Source organism: Coregonus lavaretus, assembly GCF_964263955.1.
Source record: "Coregonus lavaretus genome assembly, contig: SUPER_35_unloc_1, whole genome shotgun sequence".
NCBI classification, from domain to species: Eukaryota; Metazoa; Chordata; class Actinopteri; order Salmoniformes; family Salmonidae; genus Coregonus; species Coregonus lavaretus.
The window spans coordinates 3,596,586-3,623,454 of NW_028167181.1; the positions used below are offsets into that span (position 1 = coordinate 3,596,586).

A 26,869-nucleotide genomic window follows, 5' to 3' on the forward strand; every position below is an offset into this window, starting at 1 on the left:
ACGCAGAGTGTCTGGATACAGCCCTTAGCCGTGGTATATTGGCAATATACCACAAACACCCGAGGTGCCTCATTGCTATTATAAACTGGTTACCAACGTAATTAGAGCAGTAAAATAAATGTTTTGTCATACCCGTTGTACACGGTCTGATATACCACGGCTTTCAGCCAATCAGCATTCAGGGCTCGAACCACCCAGTTTATAATATCATTTATAGATTGATTGATTGATTGAAATGTATTTTTGATTACTGTATGTGTCTGATTGTAACATAAGCTGTCTCTAGTCTAGTGTCATTAAGGGAAGGGGTTCGTTAGGGGATGAGGCCAGTGTCTCAGTGTCACTGTCACCCCCCTGTCCTGCTAGGCCAGCTGATGCCAGGTGCTGGGTGGTTCTCAGTGTGTGATCGAGGGGAGTTTGGTGCCGGGGTGTCCCAGAGACCTGACCCTAAAGGGCACCAACCCTGTGAACTGACCATAAACCGCCACATGACCAGGTCACACACGTCACATTGTTTAATTTATTGAGGCTTTCAATATTTGTCCTGCAGGCCTGTATACCTGGTGCCATTTTGTTTTGCTGTTGACAGTTGCAGTTTGAAAATGTATTTTGTTGAACTGAGTGTTAATGTTGAGTTAGGCCAATGTGTACTGTTTGAGTGGACTGAGGGGCTGAACATCCATTTTTTAAACTGATCCATCTTTACTGTTGTCCATTTCTATTTCCCAGTGATGAAGGATATAGTAAAGAAATGGCTCATGTTACGAATAAAAACCTCTCCCTTAATTCATTTTTTGATTACACAGGGGTCATATGGAGGACTACATACAGTGCATTCAGAAAGAATTCAGACCCCTTCCCCATTTTGTTACATTACAGCCTTATTCTAAAATGGATCAGATAAATGTTTTTCCTCATCAATCTACACACAATACCCCATAATGACAAAGCGAAAGCAAATTTATAAAAATAAAAAAAACGATAAGTATTCAGACCCTTTGCTATGAAACTCGAAATTGAGCTCAGGTGCATTCTGTCTCCATTGAACATCCTTGAGATGTTTCTACAACTTGATTGGAGTCCACCTGTGGTAAATTCAATTGATTGGAGATTATTTGGAAAGGCACACACCTGTCTATATAAGGTCCCACAGTTGACAGTGCATGTCAGAGCAAAAACCAAGCCATGAGGTCGAAGGAATTGTCCGTAGAGCTCCGAGACAGGATTGTGTCGAGGCACAGATCTGGGAAAGGGTACCAAAAAATGTCCCAGAGGGAAAGAAGAACGGAGCAAAGTACAGAGACATCCTTGATGAAAACCTGCCCCAGAGCACTCAGGACCTCAGACTGGGGCGAAGGTTCACCTTCCAACAGGACAACGACCCTAAGCACACAGCCAAGACAACGCAGGAGTGGCTTCTGGACAAGTCTCTGAATGTCCTTGAGTGGCCCAGCCAGAGCCCGGACTTGAACCCGATCGAACATCTCTGGAGAGACCTGAAAATAGCTGTGCAGTGACGCTCCCCATCCAACCTGACAGAGCTTGAGAGGATCTGCAGAGAAGAATGGGAGAAACTCCCCAAATGCTTGTAGCGTCATACCCAAGAAGAATCGAGGCTGTAATCGCTGCCAAAGGAGCTTCAACAAAGTACTGAGTGAAGGGTCTGAATACTTGTATTTCAGTTTTTATTTGTAATACATTTTCAAAAAAATCTAAACAACTGTTTTTGCTTTGTCATTATGGGGTATTGTGTGTAGATTGATGAGGGGAAAAAACTATTGAATGTGGAAAAAGTCAAGGGGTCTGAATACTTTCCGAATGCACTGTATAGGATGTCTTGGGAACAACACAAAGGTTTTTCTTGTGCATATGTTGTCGAGTGTTTTCTGCTGCGTTAAACATGAATTATTTGTATGATGATATTCTAAACCTTATCAAATATCATCCCATGCAGCGAAAAATAGAATAAAAGCTTGTTAACTCCAAGGTATGAGGGGTTGTGGTGTGGAGATACACCAGGGCCCCTGAACACAAGAACAGAGTGGAGGGGAGGAACAGGATGTTACGTTACTGACCTTGGCTTTGGGTATTCCCTGTCTGTCAGGCCGCAGTATGATAAGAGAGATGTCATGGTTCATTAGTATTCGCCTGGCCCTTCTGAAAGACCCCACTGTTCACGTGAAGCACAATGTGAAATTACCATGGCGATCGCTGATGATATAGCCTATCAGAGCACTGAGTTGACTTCAAAGTGTCTCTGAAACTAATGGGACAGGTTACCTGCGTACCTATAGCACATAGTATCTGACCATGAAATACACATTGTTTATGTTTTATAATACTAATACCCTGAGGGAAACTTTGTGTATGTGATATTTTAAAACTCTTATTACTTTGTTTTTTGCATTTCATATTTAACTGATAATGTTAACTGACTAAACGTGAATTTTTGTTTTCTATTTTGGTTATCTTTTGGTTGGAATTTAGTTCAATATCCGTAGTTCTTGTAACCTGCATCAGGTTACCCTATAGAGGGCACTATCGTCAGTGTTCCATAGTGCCATGACCTTGCACTTTAAAAGCTCCTGTTCAGTGTTTGATCATGCTTAATGCACAATGAAAGCGAACCTCTAAATCAGCACTGGTGTTTGAATCTGAAATATTTAACATAATACTCCACACAATCATCACATCATATCCTCCTTAATCTAAGTCTCATTCAAAGTAAACATGCATTAATCAAACTGTCTTTATGTAAAGAGGTCTAATAACAATATGTTTAGACCAGGGGTTCTTAAACTCTTTCAGCGCGAGACCCAAATGAGAAATTGACGTTCCTCCCGTGACCCAAATCGTCCTCCAACGACCCAAATTAAGAAGAAATAGTGTGTGATTATAGATGTATTTTCATAACCCGCGACCCACCTCTCACATACATGCCCAGGGCCCACTTTGGGTCCCGACCCATAGTTTAATAAATAAAAAAACGGGTTTAGACTGTAGACAATAATGAACAGCAGTATTAAACAAAGTCATGCAAGAGAAACAAACCCTAAGAAATTATTGTGAAACATGCTGCAACATGTTCTACAGTCTTAGAGCCATAACCTAAAAGATGCAATGATGAGTCTGTATTATGTTTAAGGCTTTGTCAAATAGGCACATTAAAGCCAATTCTGCATGTGTTGTCTTGAAAACCTGGACACAGCATTTTGGGAGGTCTTCAACTGATGATTTAGGTTTCTTTTGGAGAGGGGGAGTTGGGTAAGGTAGTTTGTTGGGGGGCAGAGGAGGATGGGGGGCTGAGACAGGGAAGGCTGGGGGGGTATAGAGGAGGAGGGAAGGCTGGGAGGGGATAGGCATTTTTATATTTTTTATGTATTTTTTTTATTTTTTGGGTATTCTTTCTTAAAATTGCATTGTTGGTAAGGGCTTGTAAGTAAGCATTTCACTGTAAGGTCTACACCTGTTGTATTCAGCGCATGTGACAAATGCAATTTTATTTTATTTTATTTGAATAGAGAGGGGAGGGAGGGGATAGGCAGGGGGGAGAGAGGGAGGGGGGATAGGCAGGGGGGAGAGAGGGAGGGGGGGATAGGCAGGGGGGAGAGAGGGAGGGGAGGGGATAGGCAGGGGGGAGAGAGGGGAGGGAGGGGATAGGCAGGGGGAGAGAGAGGGGAGGGAGGGGGTAGGCAGGGGGGAGAGAGAGAGGGAGGGGAGGGGATAGGCAGGTGGGAGAGAGAGGGGAGGGAGGGGATAGGCAGGGGGGAGAGAGAGAGGGAGGGGATAGGCAGGGGGGAGAGAGGGAGGGAGGGGATAGGCAGGGGGGAGAGAGAGAGGGAGGGGAGGGGATAGGCAGGGGGAGAGAGAGGGGAGGGAGGGGATAGGCAGGGGGAGAGAGAGGGGAGGGAGGGGATAGGCAGGGGGGAGAGAGAGGGGAGGGAGGGGATAGGCAGGGGGGAGAGAGAGGGGAGGGAGGGGATAGGCAGGGGGGAGAGAGAGAGAGGGGAGGGGATAGGCAGGGGGGAGAGAGAGGGGAGGGAGGGGATAGGCAGGGGGGAGAGAGAGAGGGAGGGGAGGGGATAGGCAGGGGGGAGAGAGAGGGGAGGGAGGGGGAGAGAGGGAGAGAGGGGATAGGCAGGGGGAGAGAGAGGGGAGGGAGGGGGTAGGCAGGGGGGAGAGAGAGGGGAGGGGATAGGCAGGAGGACGAGAGAGGGGAGGGAGGGGATAGGCAGGAGGAAAGGGGGAGGGAGGGGAGGGGATGGGCAGGGGTACTGGAGGGGCTGTCCAATGTGCTTTCTTAAATTAGCTGTTGGAGGCAGGAGGCATTCTCTCCGGGTTGTCAGAGGGAGGAGTCTGGGGGCGCTCTCACTGTCTACTGCTTCAGTATTACCTGCACCATAAGATCAACTACACTTGTCCTGTGTGAGTGTGTGTGTGGACAGAGAGAGAGAAAGAGGGAGCAGAGAGAGAGAGAACAAGAGACCCAAGCTTCAACTTTTCAACTACCAGATTGGGGTTTACTTTTTCAAATATTTTTTCTTCTCTGGAGAGATTTGATCTGAAGGACATTTATTTCTCCTGAGTTATAAAAAGTTGCAGGGCAACTGGCAGCTGACATGGCTGGTTGTCTGCAAAGGACAGGACTTTGTAAAGGGCAGGCACGTTTGTTGAGATGCCTCTTTGTGCTTTTCACTCTGGGCTTCTGCTTTTCCTCTGTGGACGCGGAGCCCCACCAATTCGAACCGGCTTTCCTCTATCGACAACGACAAGGACCTAATGCTGACAGCATCATCGTGGCCAACAATGGCCTCCGTGTTCCCTTCGGGAGGTCTGTGTACCTGGACCCTGTCAATGACCTGGTGACCGAGGTGCAGCCCGGAGACCGCTGCTCCATCACGGTCCTGGAGAATGATCCACTGGCCCAAAAACCCGGAATGCTTAGCCCTAAGAAGTTTCCCTGTGCGTTTGGCGATGATGAGGTGAAATACACTCATTTTGGTTCCCGGAGCCCCAGTAAAGACAGGGTGAAGCTGCAGCTGCGCTACGACTCCCAGACGGACACGGTGGTCATCCCCTTCATGCTGGAGGTGGAGGTGGTCTTCCAGCAGCTGGAGGTCCTCACCAGGAACATGCCCCTGGCTGTGGACAAGCTCAACGGCAACAGCAACCCCATCGACAAAAAGGGCCTGGAGTTTTCCTTTGAGGACGGCGTCACTCAGTGCAAGGTTGCCACGCTGGTCGGCGCCGGCGGTCTCCCCAGGTATGGCACCCTTTTAAATAATTCCACTAATGGCCAGATGATGGATTGTGGTGAGTTTCTTAAGCAAGGCATTCGCTACAAGCACACATCCACCACCAACTCTCCTAACAGAGACTATATCCCCATGTTGGTAGAGCTGCAGGATAATGAGGGAAACACCATCATGCAGGAGCATTTCCAGATCATGGTTAGAATCAGAGAGGGCACAGAGAACACCTCTCCTAAGCCTAGTTTTGTTGCTATGATGATGATGGAGATTGATCAGTTTGTGATGACAGCTATCACCAGTGATATGTTGGCTGCCGAGGACGTTGAATCTGATCCAGACGACTTAATCTTTAACATTACGTCCCCCCTGGGCCATCAGCAAGGCTACATCATCAGTACAGATGATCAGAACCTCCCCATCACCTCGTTCTACCAGAGAGACATGAAAGATTTGAAGATAGCCTATAAGCCTCCATCCGAGGATTCAGAAGTAGAGAGGATTTTCCAGCTCGAGTTTGAAATTGTAGATACAGAGGGTGCCGTCTCTGATACATTTGCCTTTATGATTGTGGTGAAGCCTATGAATACTCTGGCTCCCGTAGCAACCAAGAACACAGGGCAGCTTTTGTTTGAGGGCCAGTCCAGATCTCTTTCCAGCTCTCACAACTTAGAGATCAGTGATGAAGATAACCTGGACGATGTGAAAATCACAGTGGTGGACGGCTTGAAGCATGGCGAGCTGACGGTGCTCGGCTCGCGCAGGAAATTCTTCACACCTGCTGATTTAGATGCCGGCATCGTGGTTTACCAGCACGACGGCAGTGACACCTACAGCGACAACATCATTTTTAGAATGACTGATGGCAGCAATGAGGTTGAGTTTCTGTTCCCTATCACTATAGCCCCCACCGACGACGAACCCCCTATTATCAATGCAAACACCGGCCTGGTGCTTTTCAAGAATGAAATCATGCAGATTTCCCCCTTCATTCTGAGCGCCACAGACATAGACTCAGAGGACTCTACCATTAAATTCATCCTTGAGGCCCCATACTCCACTGTGGGGGAGCTTCTCCTCAGACAGGTGGAGCCTCCCTCTGACCCCTCTCTCTGGAAGTTCAGTGAGACAGATGAGATGTTTGAACAGGTGGTGACCGAATGTTTCCAGCAGGACATTCTAGATGGGAAGCTCTTCTACCGCCACATTGGGCCTCACAGCACCACCACTGTGATGGATCAGTTTGTGTTCCGCGTCCAAGACGACAATAACCCACCAAACCAGTCCGGTGAGCATACCTTCACCATTAAAATCCACCCGGTGGATGACCTCCCACCAGAGCTCTACCCAGAGACCACGCTTCACATGACAGTGCAAGAGTATGAGCTGACCCACTTCAAGAAGACGTTTTTGCGTTACACAGATCTGGACTCGGATGACAGGGATCTGAAATACACCGTCACCAAGCCCCCCACTGACACAGATGAGAACAACCCGGCCCCCCTGGGTGATATTGTTCTGACTGACAGTCCCGACTCAGTGATCAGTGAGTTCACACAGGCCCAGGTCAACCACCACAAAGTGGCCTACAAGCCCCCAGACCAGGAACTGGGCATCACTCCAAAAGTCCTTCAGTTCACATTCATTGTGGAGGACACTGCTGGGAATTCAGTAGATGGACTATTCACTATTTTCTTACAGCCCGTTGACAACAAGCCCCCCTTTATCACCAACACTGGTTTCACTTGTCAGGAGAGAAGCACGTACATCATCACTAAGAACGAGCTCGATGCCACCGACCAGGACACAGAAGATGAAAATATCATATTCACTGTGACCCAGATTCCCCGCTATGGGCAGCTGCAGTATTTAGGGATCGATATGTCGAACAGTGAGACATTCGTCCTGGAGGACATCGAAAATGGCCGTATTGCCTACATCCACGGCGGGGAGGAAAGCCTCAGCGACGTTATCAAGTGTGACGTCAGCGACGGCTTCCATGAGGTACCTATCATCATCAAGATCTCCATTAACCCAGTTGATGACGAGACCCCCACCATCATGCTCCCTGCCGGCCTCCTAGGGGCATCCATCGATGTCCTGGAGAACGGGGCAACTGAAATCACCAGCAACGTCATCCAGGGCCGCGATGAAGACACTGACGACCTCATGCTGACCTTCATCGTTGAGGAGCCCCCCAGGCTCGGTGAGATCCTAGTGAGCGGTGCCCGCGCCGAGAGGTTCACCCAACAGGACATCATCAACGGTATGGTGGTATATGCCCACACTAGTGGTGAGATCGGATCCTTCAAAGAGCATGACTCCTTCAACCTCACCATCTCCGACATGTCCGATGAATGGGTTGTCGGGGGCAACAAGGTCCAAGGAGTCCGGGTGCTCGTCACTATCCTGCCCGTCGACAGCATCCCACCTATCGTCAGCGTTGGGGAGCAGTTTGTGGTGATAGAAGGGGAGAAGAACGTCATTACTCTGGATCACATTATGGCTGAGGATATGGACACAGAAAATGACGACATCCTGTGCACCATCATCGTCCAATCAACATCCGGGTACGTGGAGAATATCTCCCCAGCTCCAGGTTCTGAGAAGTCCAGAGCAGGCACCGCCATCACCGCCTTTAGCTTCAAAGATGTCTTCCTCGGTCATATCTACTACGTCCAGAGCATCCACAAAGGTGTGGAGCCTGTGGAAGACAGGTTCACCTTCCGTTGCTCTGACGGCATCAACTTCTCTGATCGCCACTTCTTCCCCATCGTCATCATCCCTGCCAATGATGAGAAACCAGAGATCTTCATCCGTGAGTTTGTCGTGATGGAGGGCATGAGTCTGGTCATTGACACACCCATCCTGAACGCGGCTGATGCAGACATTCCAGGGGACGAACTGGAGTTTGAGATCATAAAGAACCCCAAGCATGGCAAGATAGTTCAGCAGCTTTCAACGGGCACAGTCCCTGTTGTCAAGTTCTCCCTGGAACAGATCAATGAGGCCTCCAACATCGTCTATGAACACGACGACTCAGAGACCAAAGAAGACAGCTTCGACGTTAGGCTCACAGACGGGAAACACACAGTGGAGAAAAATATTCTCATCATGGTGATTCCTGTCAATGACGAGACACCGAGAATGGCCATCAATGACGGACTGGAGGTTGAGATCGGAGAAACCAAAATAATCAACAACAGGGTCATGAAGGCTACTGATCTGGACTCGGAAGACAAAGAGCTCATCTACGTTGTGCGCTATGGCCCAAGCCAAGGCTATCTCCAGCGTATCACCAAGTTTGGACACGTTGTGGGCAACATCACCCTCGACATGAACTTCACCCAAGACGAAGTCGACAAAAACCTGATCCAGTATGTGCATACGGGCCAGGAGGGTGTACGCGACCTGTTGAAGTTTGACGTTACCGACGGCATTAACCCCCTTATCGACCGATACTTCTACATCAACATCGGAAGCATCGACATGGTCTTCCCCGATGTCATCAACAAAGGTGTGACTCTAAAAGAAGGGGGCAAAGTGACCCTCACCACTGACCTGCTCAGCACCACTGACATCAACAGCCCAGATGAGTTCCTCAGCTTTAGCATCACACGTGCCCCTAGCAGAGGCCATCTTGAATGCACTGACCTCCCAGGTGTGCCCATCTCCACCTTCACCCAGCTGCAGCTGGCCGGCAACAAGATCTACTACATCCACACATCTGACGATGAGATGAAGATGGACAGCTTTGAGTTCGAGGTGACGGACGGCTACAACCCCGTCTTCCGCACCTTCAGAGTATCCATCACGGACGTGGACAACAAGAAACCTGTCCTGAGCGTCCACAAGCTGCTGTTGGGAGAGGGCGAGAACAAGCTCATCACCCCATTCGAGTTGACCGTGGAGGACCGTGACACCCCAGACAACCTGCTGCGCTTTGTGGTCACCCAGGTTCCGGTTCATGGCCAGTTGCTGTTCAATGGCACCCAGCCAATCAACACCTTCACCAAGCAGGACCTGAATGAGAACCTCATCACCTACAAGCACGATGGCACCGAGTCCAATGAGGACAGCTTCTCGTTCACCGTCACCGACGGCACACACAACGACTTCTACGTATTCCCTGATACCGTGTACGAGACACGTAAGCCTCAGATGATGACCATTCACATCAGCACTATTGACAACGGGGTCCCCCAGATTGTGGTCAACAAGGCTGCCCCCTCGCTAAGGGTTCTGCATACCGGCCACCTTGGCTTCCTGATCACCAGCAAGGCCCTGAAGTCCGAGGATCGAGACAGCCCTCACAAAGTCCTCAAGTACTCCGTGGCCGAGGCCCCACTGCACGGCTTCATCATGAACAACGCGCTGGGCAATGACAGCATCAAGGCCTTCACACAAGGTAAGACTAGCATTTACTATTACATATATATAAAAATTTGGAAAAAGTGAACGAACAATCAAAACAATTAAAATCTGACAAACATACTTTTATTCATTTTATTCTAAATTGATTTAAGTTCTGTACTTTGGGAAAATTATGTTTACAATATCAGTAAGCCCAGGATTCACACTCCTGTCAGAATCAGTATTGTAATGCCTTTGTCTTTGACATCATCTAAAGTGATGCCTGAGGGCTCTAAGTAACCTTCAGTAAAAAGTGGAGAAATCATCTCAGATGTTCAGAAGAATGTAGAGATTCTCCTATTCACCCTTTCATGTCATCAGCTGATATCGACGAAATGAAGATTTGCTACGTGCTGCTTGATGGTAGCAACGCCACAAGTGATATCTTCTACTTCACCGTAGAAGATAACGGTAAGACCCTCTTTATTCATCTTTGAACCTCATGCTCATTGACGTTGTAGTGTCTCATTACTACGTGGCCTGTAGGCATTCCTTTAGGCTTCAGCCTTCTTTTAATTGAATGTCTCTCTGAGATTGAATCTTCCTGCTCTCTGTCAATCTCCAAAGTGTTTGCATCACAAAGACTTAAAGGCAGTCGCCATGACTGACAGCTAGCACAGAGCCCCTTGTCTCTCCTCGCCTCACTGCTGAGGGTGGCAGGTTTAAAGGAGGTTTAAAGAAGGGGTGGAAGAGGTCAGTGGGGACACGGGCCAAACAGTGTCCCTGGGTGTGTTAGGAGCGAAAGAGATGGAACGCCCGGCAATTAAAAAAGCTCCGAACTTTATTGTATCATGGACAATGGGGTGTTTTCCTTTGTGGTTTTTGTCCTGGGTTTCCTTCAGTGTTTGAAGTGATAGCATGAAACCAAATTCGCCACCTTCAATGCCTCCAAGGCATTCCAAGTATTCATCAAGCCATATGTCAGTTTTTATGGAAATCGATCCTAGATAAGTGAGAATAGCATTAACCTTTGACCCTGTGTGTAGAGGAAACTACTAATTTGTAATACCAGTTTTGTAAGGATCAAGGTGACTGTTAAGGTCCTGACCTGCTTCATTGCTTCTCTAGGTTAGTGGAACAGAAATGTGTGGCTTCTGAGACACACATAACTATTTCATAGTGAAGTTAGCAAGTTTCTCTTCACAATCCAAAATACTCATGGAGGGAGAATTGTTTTAATTGCTTCTATTTTTTGGATTCTATTTTCTGTTTGACTTGTCATCACCATCCGATATGGACTTCTGCGTTTTGCTGCCAGATCCATTCCTTACCTTCTCTAGGGATCCTTTGCTTGGGAGGCTTTGGATTTCAGTAGCTGTGTGTATTTATATTCCCCTGAAAATTCACTTTTGGTCCGATGTCATATGAACCATACCTTATTGGATTTCATAATTATCCACACAGGTTGCATTTCTATCGTGACAATCCTGTTGGTGTTTTCAGTATACAGTAATTAATATGCATGATTATGATGTTAGTGTTTATATATAGTAGCTTTTCTATTGTATTGTCAGTAGATTTAAACTATTTGAGTAAAGCATGTATATCATAAAATAGGATTTTGGTTTCAAGGTATAATTCAGTATGTGTATATTCTACATATTCTACACATTTGTGTATCACACACAGACTGTAGAGTTTTGAAACAGATCGATTGTTGGATTTTCGTTTTGTTATGGTTCGCTTCGTCCAACGTACCATGATGGACCTACTTTAACTGCATCACGGATATATATAGCGAATGCAAAAGCAAAGTAACAAAATATAGCAGGTGGGGATGGGCGGATGCTTTGCTATTTTAACATCAGCTGTAAATTCTAAACACATTCTGAGGTTTTGAAATGCATCCCTCCATGACACACTGTAAGAAAAGTTTGGGCTATAATTATGCCAGATTGAGGACTAGCTAGCTAGCGCAATATCATCATCATCATCACCATGGTTGTTGGCCAGGGAGGGTTTAGGTGTCATGGCCTTTTGGTAAATTCCTCTTGTGGTTTTCACCAAGTTTAACCCCTCCTAAGTTAACCCTTTCATCTTCATGTTAGCCTTCACTCCCAGTAATTACCTCTCCTGTTAGGACAGAGAACTGGCTGTGAGAATGGAGTGGGAGAAAGGTTGTTAACTAGTTTCTGAAGGTATTGAGCTTCAAGGAATTATTTTCCCATACTGTCTCGATCCACACATACTGAAATACTGAGACTTATTTTCTTAATTATATATATTTTTGAATGCAGGTTTATTCCCAAAGTTTCCTTATGTTTTGGTGGAGGACACTTCATCTTACTCTGCTAAAGCAGAACATGCTGAATTCCAGACAGTGTCGCTCTCAGACAGTATAGCCTTAATGGAGAATAGGGCTTTCTATCTCAGGGCTGTCTGTAATTGAGGGTCTGGCTACAACAGGAAGGGGACACAAGGGCTTCAATTAGCTCCACAATCCCCTGTGTTTGTAGTGTAGTCTGTCCCACTGTTCTGTTTGAGATTCCAGCCAGCACATCTGAACCAGGTGCAGGGTTGGCTCTATACCTCTCTGCCATCTGTCGAATGAGACTTTGTTTCTGTCTGACTACGGTTCACATGTGCAGAGCACTGAGTCAGGGCTGGTAGGACACACACACACACACACACACACACACACACACACACACACACACACACACACACACACACACACACACCCGAGTAAGATCAAATAAAGGCATGAAAAGGCAACAATTGCCTGAGTCGTAAGTCTGTCAATGACATGTAGGAACAAGTTGACACAGCATTCTGTTGGTCAGCGAATCTGAACATAAAAGTTTTGTGAGTTTTTTATGCGCGTGAGAAACACAACTGGACGTTCTAGTTTCTATAGAATAAATGTCTGCAGCAGAAGTGACCGTGAACAATACCTTAAAACTAATACTATTTACACCCTAAGCATGTAAAATTGATTTTACAATTGTGTGTAATTCACCTAGAAAATAGAGTCAAATTGGCTGCATTGTCTCCCTGTAGAGTTGTATTGCTGTATTGAAACAACATGTCATAAATAATGTATTATGGGTAAGAAGAGAAAGATGTTCATGTTTATTTATTTTCCAGTTTTTTACTTTAACTAAATTTATTTGCATTCATTACAACACTGTATATAGACATAATATGACATTTGAAATGTCTTTATTATTTTGGAACTTTTGTGAGTATAATGTTTACTGTTATTTTTTATTGTTTATTTCACTTTTGTTTATTATCTATTTCACTTGCTTTGTCAATGTAAACATATGTTTCCCATGCCAAGAAAGCCCCTTGAATTGAATTGAATTGAAAGAGAGAGAGGTCAGGGTATTTCCCCTGGGTGTTGGTCAGGAGTAGGTGTTGGCCGGCCCTTGCCTTTTGGGGGCCCTAAGCCAGAGTGTAGGAGTGGGTGTTGGCCGGCCCTTGCCTTTTGGGGGCCCTAAACCAGAGTGTAGGAGTGGGTGTTGGCCGGCCCTTGCCTTCTGGGGGCCCTAAGCCAGAGTGTAGTGACACATTTTAGTTTTCAAGTTAATTTCCTGCAATTCTACACATTTTGCCATTATTCGACTATGATTACTACAAGTTTAGATAGCTGACTAGACTAACTTACCAATCTAAAAATTGTTAGCTGACATGGGCTAATTGAGTGACTGTCAGTGACTGACAAACAAGAGGAAAACTGCTGATGTACAACCAAATGTCGAAATTGCACCTTGTGTATTCTACTATTCTTACTCTCAATAATAAGTTGAGACCCCGACTGAATTCCTTTGAATGAAGCTCTCCCCTCGTCCCTCACCTTGAGGGGAATGTAGTGTTACATAGCGTAGCATAACATTAGCATAACCTTTATGTGTGAAGTGGCGTTAGCATACCTCGGTGCTGGCGCGGTGTCACCCTGGCTACACTACAGCTGGCCAGGCCTTCCAGGGGCCAGTGGGCCCATCTGTTGATTGGGGCTCTGACAGGGAGAGCCAGGCAGGCTGAACTGGGTCCAGGCAGGGTGAACTGGGTCCAGGCAGGCTGAACTGGGTCCAGGCAGGGTGAACTGGGTCCAGGCAGGCTGAACTGGGTCCAGGCAGGGTGGCTCTGGTCCTGGTTGTTTTGGAGAGAGGGAGAGAGGGTGTTCAGATACTGTTTGCCTTTTGCTCTATGTGGTACCACACCTTTTACACTTTCTAGCTGCACACCAAAATGAATACGGAAGTGTCATTACTGAGTTGAATCCTTTCATCATTCAGATAAACATGTTTCCAATGAGGAAATAGACCTGCAGATACATTGATAGTTGCAGCTGTCTTTAACCTTTTACTGCAGTGGGCTAAAGTTGCAGCTGTCTTTGACCTTTTACTGCAAATCAGTAAAAGGGTCACACAGAGTGATTCTTGGTAGTCTGAAACAAATCTACTTTGAAACAAAAGTATACACCTCACACACATGGTTATGGGCTTTAAAAAAAGAAGACACCTGCACCATGTCAGATATAGAGTTGAAATGTATTACATTTTGAGTTTGCATCCCAATATTACACTTTATATACATCACAGTAGACTGAATTATAACAAAACTGTTTGACATAGAAACACCGGATTTTCAGTGTAAAAAAAAAATACATATGTTTATTAATTATGAAGTATTAAGTATTATTAAAGTTTGAAAAATATGAATAACATTCCACCCATGAAGCCACTAGGTCATTTGACTGTAGGAAAGGGCTACAGTTATTAGCACCCTTTTAAATGGATTAGAATACCTGCCAGGCATATGCATGTAGTGCACCAGACTCCCTGGTTGCGTCCCAAATGGCACCCTATTCCCTATATATTACAGCACTTTTGAAAAGTAGTGCACTATATAGAGAATTGGGTGCCATTTGGGATGCATCCCATAGCTTTCTAAGTGGGACAGACTTGTTAAACACACATAATCTCCCAAATCATAAACACTTCAACTACAACTCAGCCCCTTTAACTGTCCCCTTGCCTAGCAACAAAGGCCCTCAGCCTCTCCAGACAGTCACCCAATACCAATGTGTAGCGGACCGATATGCATCCTCCCTTTTCAATACATACTGTACCTGCCTTTTCTGTACCAGTATATGTGTCAAAGATTAGAAGTGTCTTGTCAAGCTACACACACATGCAAGGTACACCGTCTTGCATGCGATGGATGGGTACACACTCAATCTCCTTACCTTTATAGACTTACAGTCTCCATGGTGGAGATGGTGGTGATGGGGGGAGGAAAGGGGGAGGAAGGGGGGAGGAAGCATTCCCCAGTCCCAGCAGGTGTCAAGAGACACAGAGGCGGTGGCGGCTCTAGCCATAACATGCCTGTGTGTGTGTGTGTGTGTGTGTGTGTTTAGTGATGACTTCCCAGTGTCTCTCCATTGTTCAAGAAAGGGGTCAGCAGTGGCCACACTGCGGGAAGTCTTGTGTCTTGAAGTGGACTGTCGTTTCTGTCAGGACCCCAGAGGGAGGTCCTGTGGAGTGCCTGTTTAACTTTCCACCCTTCAGGGAGATCCAATGGCAGGAGGAATGTCTCAGGTGTAAATCATCAGTCAGTAACAATTGGCAGTTTAGTTTACAAATGCATTTAGGAAATGGCAGTTTAGAAACTAGGATGCAATTATCAATGATACTATGTCAATGTTATACAATAATAATCAGACTGACTGAATCATAAGTGACAAACTCAGACAGGTTCCCTTCATTCAAGCCTTAATGTATTATTTGATGAGGGACCACCTTACCCCTTGAAGCCCATAAGGACCCAACCAGCCCACTGGTTCTGTTCTGAGGGGAGATTATGAGGGACTCTGATGGATGAGGTGGGCTGAGGTATAGACCTACTCCCTCATCTCCAGGCCTATGGCTATGTAGAGATTTCCTCTCCGTTGCGCAATGGACTCAAGGAGGAGTCTTCACTATGGGTTAGTGTATTTAGGGTTAGGAGGACGGGGTATTATTCCATTCACTACACAGATAACAGATTATTTATCTAGCATCAGCCCTCTGTCCAGTCACCTAATCCTGCCGAAAAACACAGCAAAGCCCTGACCTGGAAGGGAGGGAATTCTGCCTCGCTCAAAATGGCCACCTTTGACTGTTTGTTGTTGTTGGCTATCCCTGTGTGATAATAGGTTAATGACAAGGTGCTTGGATGAAAGGCAGTGTCATTCTATCATAAAAGGCTAGATGTATTTTTCAATTTCCATATAGTCTCTTCAAAATAAACTCTTATTATTATTAGCCACTGAGCTCAAGCCCAAAAATGAAGTTCAGTGTGTCAGTTGGGGTTACTCCTCCTCTTATGTCATCCAGCAATGTCACAACAATCCAATCCAATCAGCACAACAATACAATCCAATCAGCACAACAATCCAATCCAGTCAGCACAACAATCCAATCCAATCAGCACAACAATCCAATCCAATCAGCACAACAATCCAATCCAATCAGCACAACAATCCAATCCAATCAGCACAACAATCCAATCCAATCAGCACAACAATACGATAACAATTTAAACTCATTCAGGTAGATAGATAGTGAGGAAACAGATATGGGAAGTCTACATCAGATTTTTTAAAGAACGCTCACTAACAAAATGATAGACTGGTGAGTAGATAGTGAATATTAGCTTCCAGGCAAACTCTGCCAAGAGGAGGTCGCGCCATTTTAGTTTTCATAGCAATAGCAATGATGAAAATGTACATTTACAAAATAGTAATGATAACTGTATCTAGAAGTAATGCTAATTGGTTGTATTTTGAAAATAGCCTCCCTCTGTTGAATAGAGTTGAATCATTCTCGGTTTTATAATCTGGTAGCTTCACCTTTCACTCCAGGCTCCTGTTGCATGGGGAATGATAGTAGACCAGTGGCAGAGGTCACAGTGTTATGCGATCATTCCTGGGACCAAGGAATGCGCTTCCTGCCTACAAGACTCCTGTCTCCTGCCACACACACACAGACAGACCTGGAAGTGAAGTGGGAACCCTAGTAGACAGGTGTATGGGACTGGGAGAGCTCCGGGACCGGCAGTATCCCCTTTCATTGTCCCCCACAGACCCCACTCACAAACCCCAGAAATCAAAGCCGATACTCAGATAGGAAAGTTTGACTGCACTGCAGCCCCCTGTTCTGTTCCAGAGAGGTAGAATTGCACTTTTTTATAGGAGGGTAATAGTATTTTTTAGAGAGAAAGAGAGACAGAGAGAGAGCATGTACAGTTGAAGTCGGAAGTTTACATACACCTTAGCCAAATACATTTAAAATCAGTTTTTCACAAATCCTGACATTTAATCCTAGTAACAATACCCTGTCTTAGGTCAGTTAGGATCACCACTTTATTTTAAGAATGTGAAATGTCAGAATAATAGTAGAGAGAATTATTTATTTCAGTTTTTATTTCTTACACCTCCAATTGACTCAAATGATGTCAATTAGCCTATCAGAAGCTTCTAAAGCCATGACATCATTTTCTGGAATTTTCCAAGCTGTTTAAAGGCACAGTCAACTTAGTGTATGTAAACTTCTGACCCACTGGAATTGTGATACAGTGAATTACAAGTGAAATAATCTGTCTGTAAACAATTGTTGGAAAAATTACTTGTGTCATGCACGAAGTACATGTCCTAACCGACTTGCCAAAACTATAGTTTGTTAACAAGAAATGTGTGGAGTGGTTGAAAAACGAGTTTTAATGACTCCAACCTAAGTGTATGTAAACTTCCGACTTCAACTGTATGGTTTTCCATAGTTGTTCCCATGCTAAAACATTTGTTTCCCGAAGGGCTAGTGCCCAGCGCATAACAGAACTGTACGTTTGTGTGCTGTTGTGGCAGTCAGAGACAGTGAATGAGGCTCGAGTGGGTCGCGGCCATTTTACACAGCAGCCACCATGACTTCCTAAGTGTGTTTTCGGATCTAACCTGTCACCCATGTCAACAGCCGGCCAACGATTTACTGTCCCCTGGTGCCAGTGGAAGGTCTACCTACATGTATACTGTGACTGTGAGGCAGAGGCTTCTTCCTCTCCCTCTCTCTCTCCTCCTGACGCTGGGCAGATTGATTTATTGGGGTTGGGAGAGTGTTGGTGTTATGATGTATGGCCCCTAGAGGTTATTCTTATCTGCTTCCATATGGCAAAGCTGTCTGCTGCTGCCCATACTTCTTTTTCATTTTCTTTATGTTCTACTCTCTCGCTCTCTTTTTAAAGATGTGTCACTTGCACACTTGTTCTGCACAGATGTAGGATGTTAATTTGAGCCAGTTTGCTACAGCAGGAAAATAATCCTTCAGCAACAGGAAATGTGAATTATTGTAATAATGAATGTACATTTTTGTAGGGATTGATACATTTTTCGTAAGGGAAACTCAAGTATGACATTTCAAAGTGGAAATTACAAACTTCAGAAGCATTTTTCAAACCTCAAATCCACTACACGTTTTAAATGTCCTGCATCGCAGGAAAGTTATCCTGCAACAGGGTGATCAAATTAAGATCCCACATCTGTATGTCTTCCACTTAATCTATAACATCAGTATCTATCCTCTCTTTCATTTACATTTTAATCATTTATACCATACCTTTCCTTTCCTCTCTCTCTTCTTCTCCTCTATCACTCCTTCCATCAGTCTGTACATTCTTTTAGGATTCACTAAGAATCCTGACACCACTTAGTCGTTTCATTTAGCTTAGTCGGTAGAGCATGGCTCTTGCAATGCCAGGATAATTGGTTCGGTTCCCGGGATGACCCATACGTTAAATGTATGCACACATGAGTGTAAGTTGCTTTGGATAAAAGCGTCTACTAAATGGCATATACACTGAGTGTACAAAACATTAGGAATGCCTTTCTGCTATTGAGTTGCCCTCAGAACAGCGTTCCACAGGGGTGCTGGCCCATGCTGACTCCAATGTCAAGTTGGCTGGATGTCCATTGGGTGGTAGACCATTCTTGATACAAACTGGAAACTGTTGAGCGTGAAAAACCCAGCAGCGTTGTAGTTCTTGACACACTCAAACCGGTGCGCCTGGCGCCTACTACCATACCCTGTGCAAAGGCACTTTTGTCTTGCCCATTCACCCTCTGAATGGCACACATACACAATCCATGTCTCAATTGTCTCAAGGCTTTAAAATACTTATTTAACCTGTCTCCTCCCCTTCATCTACACTGATTGAAGTGGCTTTAACAAGGGACATCAATAAGGGATCATAGCTTTCACCTGGATTCACCTGATCAGTCTATGTCATGGAAAGAGCAGGTGTTCTTAATGTTTTGTACACTCAGTGTTGTGTATATATATGATTAAATTATTATTTTTGGCCAGTTGCCATGGACAGTTAGGTTAGATTTCTCCAAAATGATGCAATAAGCGCCAGTGTCACAGTTGGGGGGGACCCAGTCTCTCTGTCACCTTGTGATGTGCGGCATGCTGCCTTTCCGACCCAGATCAGGTCACTGTTCTGGAGTCAGTGTTATTTTACAGTACGCGGCAGTGGCCAATAGGATCTATTAATATGCCTGGCTCCTCCAATCCAAAATCCCAACCATGGGATCTTCGGAATGCCCCAGAGGAAACTAAGTTGAGCTCTCTGGCATTTGAGAATTCACTTTCTGTACCGTAGCATAGATCATCGTTAAAAAAGAGAAAGCTGTTGTAATTGAATAAATTGTATAGAAATTCTGATCATACACCTCAAAATGATGACTAAATGAATGGACCACATGTGATATCTATATTCACACAGGTCTTTTTGATGGTGTTAGTTGGAGGGATTGTAATGATAAGGGTGGTAGAGAGCCTAGAGGTTAGAGCGTTGGGCCAGTAACCGAAAGCTCGTTGGTTTGAATACCCGAGCCGAAAAGGTGAAAAATCTGTCGATGACAATATAATTTTTTTCATTTTTCATGTGGGTTTTATTCCTGCTTTAGTTGAATGGTCCTCATTCTTGTCACTCAGTGAGGATATACTTAGATGGGCGTCGCTTTCTGTTGCTCTACATTGCATCATTCTCTTGGCTGTCAAAACCTCATTCTGACCTCCCAATGATATCTCCCCCCTCCTCTTGAGTCCCACCCACTATCCTAAGTGCATCTATGTATGGCTATGAATACTGTAACCATGTAAATAGGACCTGATGACCTGATGAAGAATGTGGAATGAAAGGACACTGAGAGGGTTTTCTGTAGGTCTGCTGGTTGCTTTGTGGATGGATTGCTGATCGTGGTCTAGGTTGAAGATGACAAAGGTTAAGACAACAGGATTCTAATATCCCAGAACTCTTTGCAACAATGGGACCTGCTATGCTAGTTAACAACAGCGCTGGTAGTTAGCAACTGCGGACAGGCTCATTGTAATGGCTGGAATGGAATGAATGGAATGATATCAAACACATAAAACATATGGAAACCACGTTTGACTCTGTTTCATTAATTCAATTCCAGCCATGATAATGAACCTGTCCTCCTATAGCTCCTCCCACCAGCCTCCTCTGATGTACAGTCAGGAGATACAATCAAACATGTTTGGAATCAGAATGAACCTAACTGATGTCTCCATTATATCCTCAGTCATCGGGGCTCACAGGAGACCATCTTGAGAATCTTGGCAAATCCTCTGACAGGCCATTAAAATGACAGTGGTAAATTAACTCGATTTGTTAGCCACTAAAGTTACATGTTGTTGGAGCATAGGGGGGCAAGCTAGCTAGCTACCGTGTGAGTTAGTTATCCAAAGATGGCTGCACCGTAGGGAGCCCCATACCTGGAAAACAGCCAGTCTTCTCACTCAGGTCTAAAAACATGAAAAACGTGCAGTGGCCAACGCTTAGCAGTGGCTGTGATATACTGGACGTGCTTACTGCTTACGCAAATGATTAGCCTAGCATTAATAAATCACTCAAAGGGCTAATTTATTAAGGGCCTGAAAACAGGGGTGTTTCAAAATGCCGTCTCTCTATAAAACATTTCATCTGATGGTGAGGAGAATTATTGTCAGTTTGAAACGCAAAAGAAATGTGAGCTGGGAGTGTGGTTGATATCCAGTCTAAATGTTAGTTGTAAAGATTGTAATAAATGAGTTCGTAAATCAGTTAGAGACATCAGAACCCACCATTTTGATCTATTCCTGTAACTTTATGAAAGTCCAAGCAGAGACACCTGGTTCAGAGGGAATGTGGCCATTACTTAGCCTTACATACTCTGTCCACGTTATTGCTCTCATAAATACCAAGGAAGGAGTCCCTCTCCGCTTCTGCAAGACACCTCAGTTCGTTTCAATAGGCAGCAGCACTGAGCATTAATCAGTCTATATATCATTTGAGATGGAGTTTTATACAAACACTGAAAGGCTACCTTTCAGTTTCACTTTAGGTTGATATGAATCAGTGGTAGTGCTGTGGCCTCTAATGGAAAGCAGAAAGTGTATAGTGTTCTTGACAACGAAAATGTTTTCTGTAACTTTTAATTTCCTATGTGGGCACTCAAGATAACAACACACCATTGGATCCGTGTCTGGTGTAGTTGGATTCCATGCCAGGTCTGGACACGGTATCTGACAGGAGTCACAAAAGGAGCCAGAAGAGGATCCCCTCCTCTGAGTTTGTGAAAGGCAGCCAGGCAGGGAGGGAGGCAGGGAGGGAGGCAGGGAGGGAGGCAGAGAGGCATGCCAGGACAGTGGGCTGTGGGCCACCCAGACAGTGGCCTGCTGTCCCTTGTTCATCCTGGAGGGACAAAGCCAGCATAGGGATAGAGGGATGGGGTGGGAGGGCACAGCTGTCACTCAGCTTCTTTTTCCGGAAGTTCTGGCAGGAGTTCTCTGAGACACAGAGAGAAAGAGAGGGAGAGAGAGAGGCATTTTTTTCATATGTTCTTATTACCTGAAAAACAGATGTTACCGGTTCTATTGACCCCACTGAGGGTGCAGAGCTTTAGGTTCACTGTGAGCAGAGGGGACACATTTTCATGACAATGGCTGACTGGAGTGTCACACCGGCCCGATCTGAAGCCCTTGTCTCACGGTCATGTCCAGACATAAGGCTCTGGCCATGTCCACCTGGGGGATGGAATGTGAAATTAGTGTAATTCATTATACACAGACAACTCAGATTGTAATGATATCACCTTGTCATTTGTAAAGGGTATGTTTGTGTGCTTGTATCATTGTAGCAGGTGCTGATTAGTTTTTGAGGCCCGCCTGCCACCCAACACACAAAATACATGGATGATGATGACATTGCCTTTGTCATAGTTGTCATAGAGTTATCCAGATATCACACAGCCAGGGCTTTGAGGTCCCCTCCACTGGCTGCACTGTGCATCTATGTATAACATGATGTATGTATAACGTCACAGCGATGTCATGGTGTCACTTGAACATACAGTATCACTATCGGGTCTGGGAAATGGAGACATGGATAGGGAAGACTTTTCCTCCGCTCTTTTTCCAATTGACTTCCATCCGCTCCCCGGTCGGTAATCCAACTCAGTTTTTTAACAGGTTTCAGGTCAGGTGGTGAATGCTATATGTCCTTAAATCTCATCTGTCTTATTTTATCAACCTGTTGATTTAGGTTATTCTGAGGTTTAAACTCAAACGACCTCCAAGACCTTATTTCACCCTGATAAATGAGTGACAATTAAGAAATAACAGCAGCTGATCAATTAAATTAAATATTGTAATTAGCGCTCATATTAATTAATTCATAGTCTGTTTCTAATTCTGACTGGTCAATTGACTCCTTTGTTTTCAATATTATTTTATTTACATAGTATAGGAATCTACAGTATTTCACCAGACAAACTACACCATGTTAGAAACAGAAGGTATTTCACTGCAATCCTCAAGACAAAAATGACATTATTACCCCCATCGTGTCTTGATGGGTAACAGTGTCAGAGCTGAAACCAGAAGCTGTCAGATAGACTTGCCAGTCTGGATGCCAGAACAACAGAGTCGTTTTGTCGCCGACCACGTTCATTTGATATCCTATCTGATACACGGTACAGGCTCACTAAGCTCAATATGAGCTCCACGTAAACTGGGCAGCCTGCCTAGGAACACTTGCTGCTGTTCTGAACAAAAACACTCCTTCAGATTCTGTGGGTTTGAGGAGATATGAGGAGAAAAGTATACAGGTTTTATAAATCAGGTACAAGTTTCTTCCTAGATAAGTGATTATTATACTTAATGTGATGGACTGAAGGTGTGACTGTAAATGTAGCATTTGGTTTATGTGCACTGTTCGTTATAAGTACAGTGACGGACGAAAGTCAACAGTCACTGCACTTCCATTTTACATTTCAAAGATGCTCAAGAGGTGTTTGATATTTCCACTCAGGCTAAACGAAAATACACTTAATCAAACACTCAAATCTTCTTTTGAAGTTAGCTGGCTCATCTTGTATATCAATTGGCCACTTATGCACACTCATCAAGCGTGGTGGAATTAGGGGCAGGCAGAGACAAACATGATGAATGCTTCCTGTATTTTTAGCCGGAGCTGTCAGAAACATGAGCATGGTCAAGGTTAGCCGCCGTTAGGTGCTAGGGGCTCCTGTGTCAAACTGGGACTCCGTGGCACCCACTGTAGCTTGGGGGTGGGCTGGGGTATTGAGGGGGGCGGGTTCTGGTGTGTGTGTGTGTGTATGATTTACGTGAACAACAGAGTGAAACGATCCAATTTAACCAATGCCCCGAAAAATCCACTAGTTGGTATCAGTTCAATTCAATCTACCGTCATTGACACCCATGCTTGGCGGAGTGTGGTTTGGCCCTGTTGTGTCTCTGTACTGGCCCGGCGCGCCATGTTGATATGTGGGTTTGAGGAAGTGGCCCCATCTCCTCCCTCCAGTGTTTTCATTCTCCCCAGTCACATAGCAGAAAGCCCACAGCTCCTTTCTCCCTCAGCCAGGCAAAACCAAACCCAATGCAGGCTCATTGCATGAATGAACCAGATACTCCATGCTGTTGTCCTCCATAAAGCCTAGTGAGAGTTTATTTCCTTAGTTAGCCTCCTCTAACAGGTTCTCTGTCACCCCTCAGAGGATTGGCTCTTCTTCCTTTCTTTAGTGGTCTGTTATGTAGGGGTTAATATCCAAAGGGTATTTTCTCCGCATTGAGCTACCAAATCCTCAACTCTGGTGCTGCAACCACCATGCTACAAGAGTGAGATAAATAATTGTAATAATAATAATAATAACACGTAATAATAATAATAATAATGATAATAATAATACATTGAATTTAAAGCACCTTTCAAAACACTGAAGGACACAACAGGGTTAATAATATCAAGGGGTTTTACTTCTTGACATTGACCTAACCAAATCCACCACCATAGATTTGTAACCATCATGCTACTAGGCTAGCAGTAGCACTCCTCTGCTAGAGGGAGATCAATGGTTAATATCACAGGGGCTTTTCCCAGTCTACCTACCAAATCCTCAACTCTGGCGCTACAACCATAGAAATAGAATGATATTCTTATGACCACAACCACCATGATGCTACACTAAAGGAAGTAAAGGGTTAATATAAAAGGGTATTTTCTTGACATTGACCTACTTCCTCCATGGCTGATCAGAGTTAGACTCAGGGGTCAGGTTAATAACAGGTTAATAAGGCCTTTCTGCCAGTGTGACCAGCGGTGCAAAACCAACCACCACCTCTCTAACCTCCCCGGACCTCTGAACCCACTGAGCTCTGGCCAATCAGACACAAGGTCAAGGGTCCTCCTAGGGCCTGTCAGAGAGGGGATAAGCCAAGGCGTTTGGACGTCTGGCTGCAGTTATAAAAAAAAAGCTTGGGATTAAGATTTAAGCATTAAGAAAGTCACCGGCTAAGTAAGTAACTCCGTCTGTCCAGAGCGGCCAATGTCAAGCGGCGAGTTGACAACTTTCTTTTGAAGGATAAAGGAGTCATGAGATAGTATGGATTAAGAGCAGAGGAGGCGGCGTATAGTCAACGGTGATCAGTGCCAGGTGACTCCGAGCTTCAGACCTGGGTTCAAATACTGTTTGATATCTTCTTTAATACCTTAAGGGGGGGGGGGGGGTTGTACTTTTGGGACTATTCTATTGGTCCCATTGCGTCAGGCAAGCTTAATCGAGACCAGGCAACATATTTGAAATTATGAAATGATTTCGAATAGTATTTGAACCCAGGTCTGGTTCATATGTGTGTTTTATGGCAACTGTTCTCTTCATGGGGCCTAATGAGGTAGATACACTTCAAGCTGTGAAAATGACCTAGATATGAAGTCTTAATCGCTTTAAGTCTGAAGTGTCTGAGGTTTTACAGAGGGTCCTGTCCAGGTACAAATCTCAAATCTCAATGAGAGGTTTCCGTGTGCATGGGTCACAGACTCGAACATTGTCTTAATGAATTAGTTAATCTTTCTGTTTTTCACCTGCACAAATATGAGTTACTTTCACAATACCAAGGTTTAACACGAAGGAGTAAAAGGGCTATTTTAAGCCTGTAGACATGAAGTAGACATGAAGTGACCCTTGTCCTCAGAGGAGCTGCTGGCGCTTAAAGGGATACGGCTGGTGCTTAAAGGGATACGGCTGGTGCTTAATTAACAACCTCTTAAGGATCGGACCCTTTTTTTCAATTTTCGCCTAAAATGACATACCCAAATCTATCTGCCTATAGCTCAGGACCTGAAGCAAGGATATGCATATTCTTGATATCATTTGAAAGGAAACACTTTGAAGTTTGTGGAAATGTGAAATTAATGTAGGAGAATATAACACATTAGATCTGGTAAAAGATAATACAAACAACAAAACATGCGTTTTTCTATTTTTTGGGAGGGGAATCATCTTTGAAATGCAAGATAGCTTAGTGGTTAAGAGCGTTGTGCCAGTAACCGAAAGGTTGCTGGTTCTAATCCCCGAGCCGACTAGGTGAAAAATCTGTCGATGTGCCCTTGAGCAAGGCACTTAACCCTAATTGCACCTGTAAGTCGCTCTGGATAAGAGCGTCTGCTAAATGACTAAAATGTAAATAGTTTTCCCAAATGTTCCGAATTGGTCAGTCTATACATTTTCAAGTACATAACTATATAGAACATACAAAAATGCTATGGTAATAAAAAAATTAAGTTTCCCAGTAATGTCATACATGATGGATCATTAGCTTCCCTACAGAAAATACACTAACCTTCACACATCTAGATGGCCAGGGGGGGTGTGGAGCCAGAGACAGCAGGGGGTCAAACTGTAGAACCCAGTTCCTACATTTGAAAAATTGATTTTATCAAACAAAACTATGCTACATTTTATCTCTGGGACCCTCAGGATGACAAATCAGAGCAAGATTACTGAATGTAAGTACATTATTTACCTTCAGAGGTGAATTTATCAAACCAGTTGCCATGACCTTAAGTGTTTTGTTGTTGTGCACTATCCTCAAACAATAGCATAGTATCGTTTAGCTGTAATAGCTACTGTAAATTGGACACAGCAGTTAGATTAACAAGGATTTAAGCTTTCTGCCCATATAAGACATGTCTATGTCCCGGAAAGTTGGCTGTTGTTTACAACGCCATTCTAGTCACATATCGCATATTGAGCAGCAACCGTCCCGGTATAGGGACGCCGATCCTGTAGAGGTTTTTAAAGGGATACGGCTGGTGCTTAAAGGGATACGGCTGTGGCTGCCATGTCAGTGAGTCACCAAGAGTAATGGAGCCTCTCTCTGCACCTCACCTTTAACCCCTCTGCTAATACTGTCTGGTCTGGGTCAGAGGTGACAGAGAGTGAGAGAGAGACAGAGAGAGAAAGAGAGAGAGAGAGAGCGAGAGAGAGAGAGAGAGAGAGAGAGAGAGAGAGAGCGAGAAGAGAAGAGAGAGAGAGAGAGGATGAGAGAGAGATAGAGAGAGAGAGAGAGAGAGAGAGAGAGAGAGAGAGGGACAGACAGACAGACAGAGAGCAAGAGAGACAGACAGAGCGCAACATACAAGAGATAGAGAGAAAAAAAGTGTCGTCACTCTTTTTAATGATGAGCCCATTTCCCAAATCAGGACGCGTCACAGCTTGTTAGTGCTACAGGGATTCCCTTGAGCAGCCCGCCACTTACAGTAGCTATCTAAGTCACTGTCAGCATGTGACCCATTAAAAGCTGGTCTCACCCCTCTCTTACCTGTTTGGCCCCATTCCCTGTGTCTGGCCCACTGATCCTGGTAAG

The 26,869-nt window shown here is 44.8% G+C and overlaps 2 protein-coding genes across 2 annotated transcripts in view; one reads left to right on the plus strand and one right to left on the minus strand.

Moving 5' to 3' along the window:
• Window positions 1-4,619: 4,619 nt before the first annotated feature.
• LOC311110029 (FRAS1-related extracellular matrix protein 2-like) overlaps window positions 4,620-26,869 on the plus strand; it is a gene marked incomplete at its 5' end in the record, with an annotated part of 136,873 nt that continues 114,623 nt past the window's right edge. Inside the window, 2 exons of the mRNA XM_084188557.1 lie at window positions 4,620-9,657; window positions 9,984-10,073. Of these exons, the coding sequence (XP_084044683.1) occupies window positions 4,620-9,657; window positions 9,984-10,073 (5,128 nt within the window). The remainder of the gene's footprint in view (window positions 9,658-9,983; window positions 10,074-26,869) is intronic.
• The window catches only part of LOC311109947 (FRAS1-related extracellular matrix protein 2-like), a gene marked incomplete at both ends in the record, with an annotated part of 44,511 nt that continues 31,211 nt past the window's right edge, over window positions 13,570-26,869 (minus strand). The window contains 3 exons of the mRNA XM_084188465.1: window positions 13,570-13,757; window positions 21,176-21,229; window positions 21,374-21,493. Of these exons, the coding sequence (XP_084044591.1) occupies window positions 13,570-13,757; window positions 21,176-21,229; window positions 21,374-21,493 (362 nt within the window). The remainder of the gene's footprint in view (window positions 13,758-21,175; window positions 21,230-21,373; window positions 21,494-26,869) is intronic.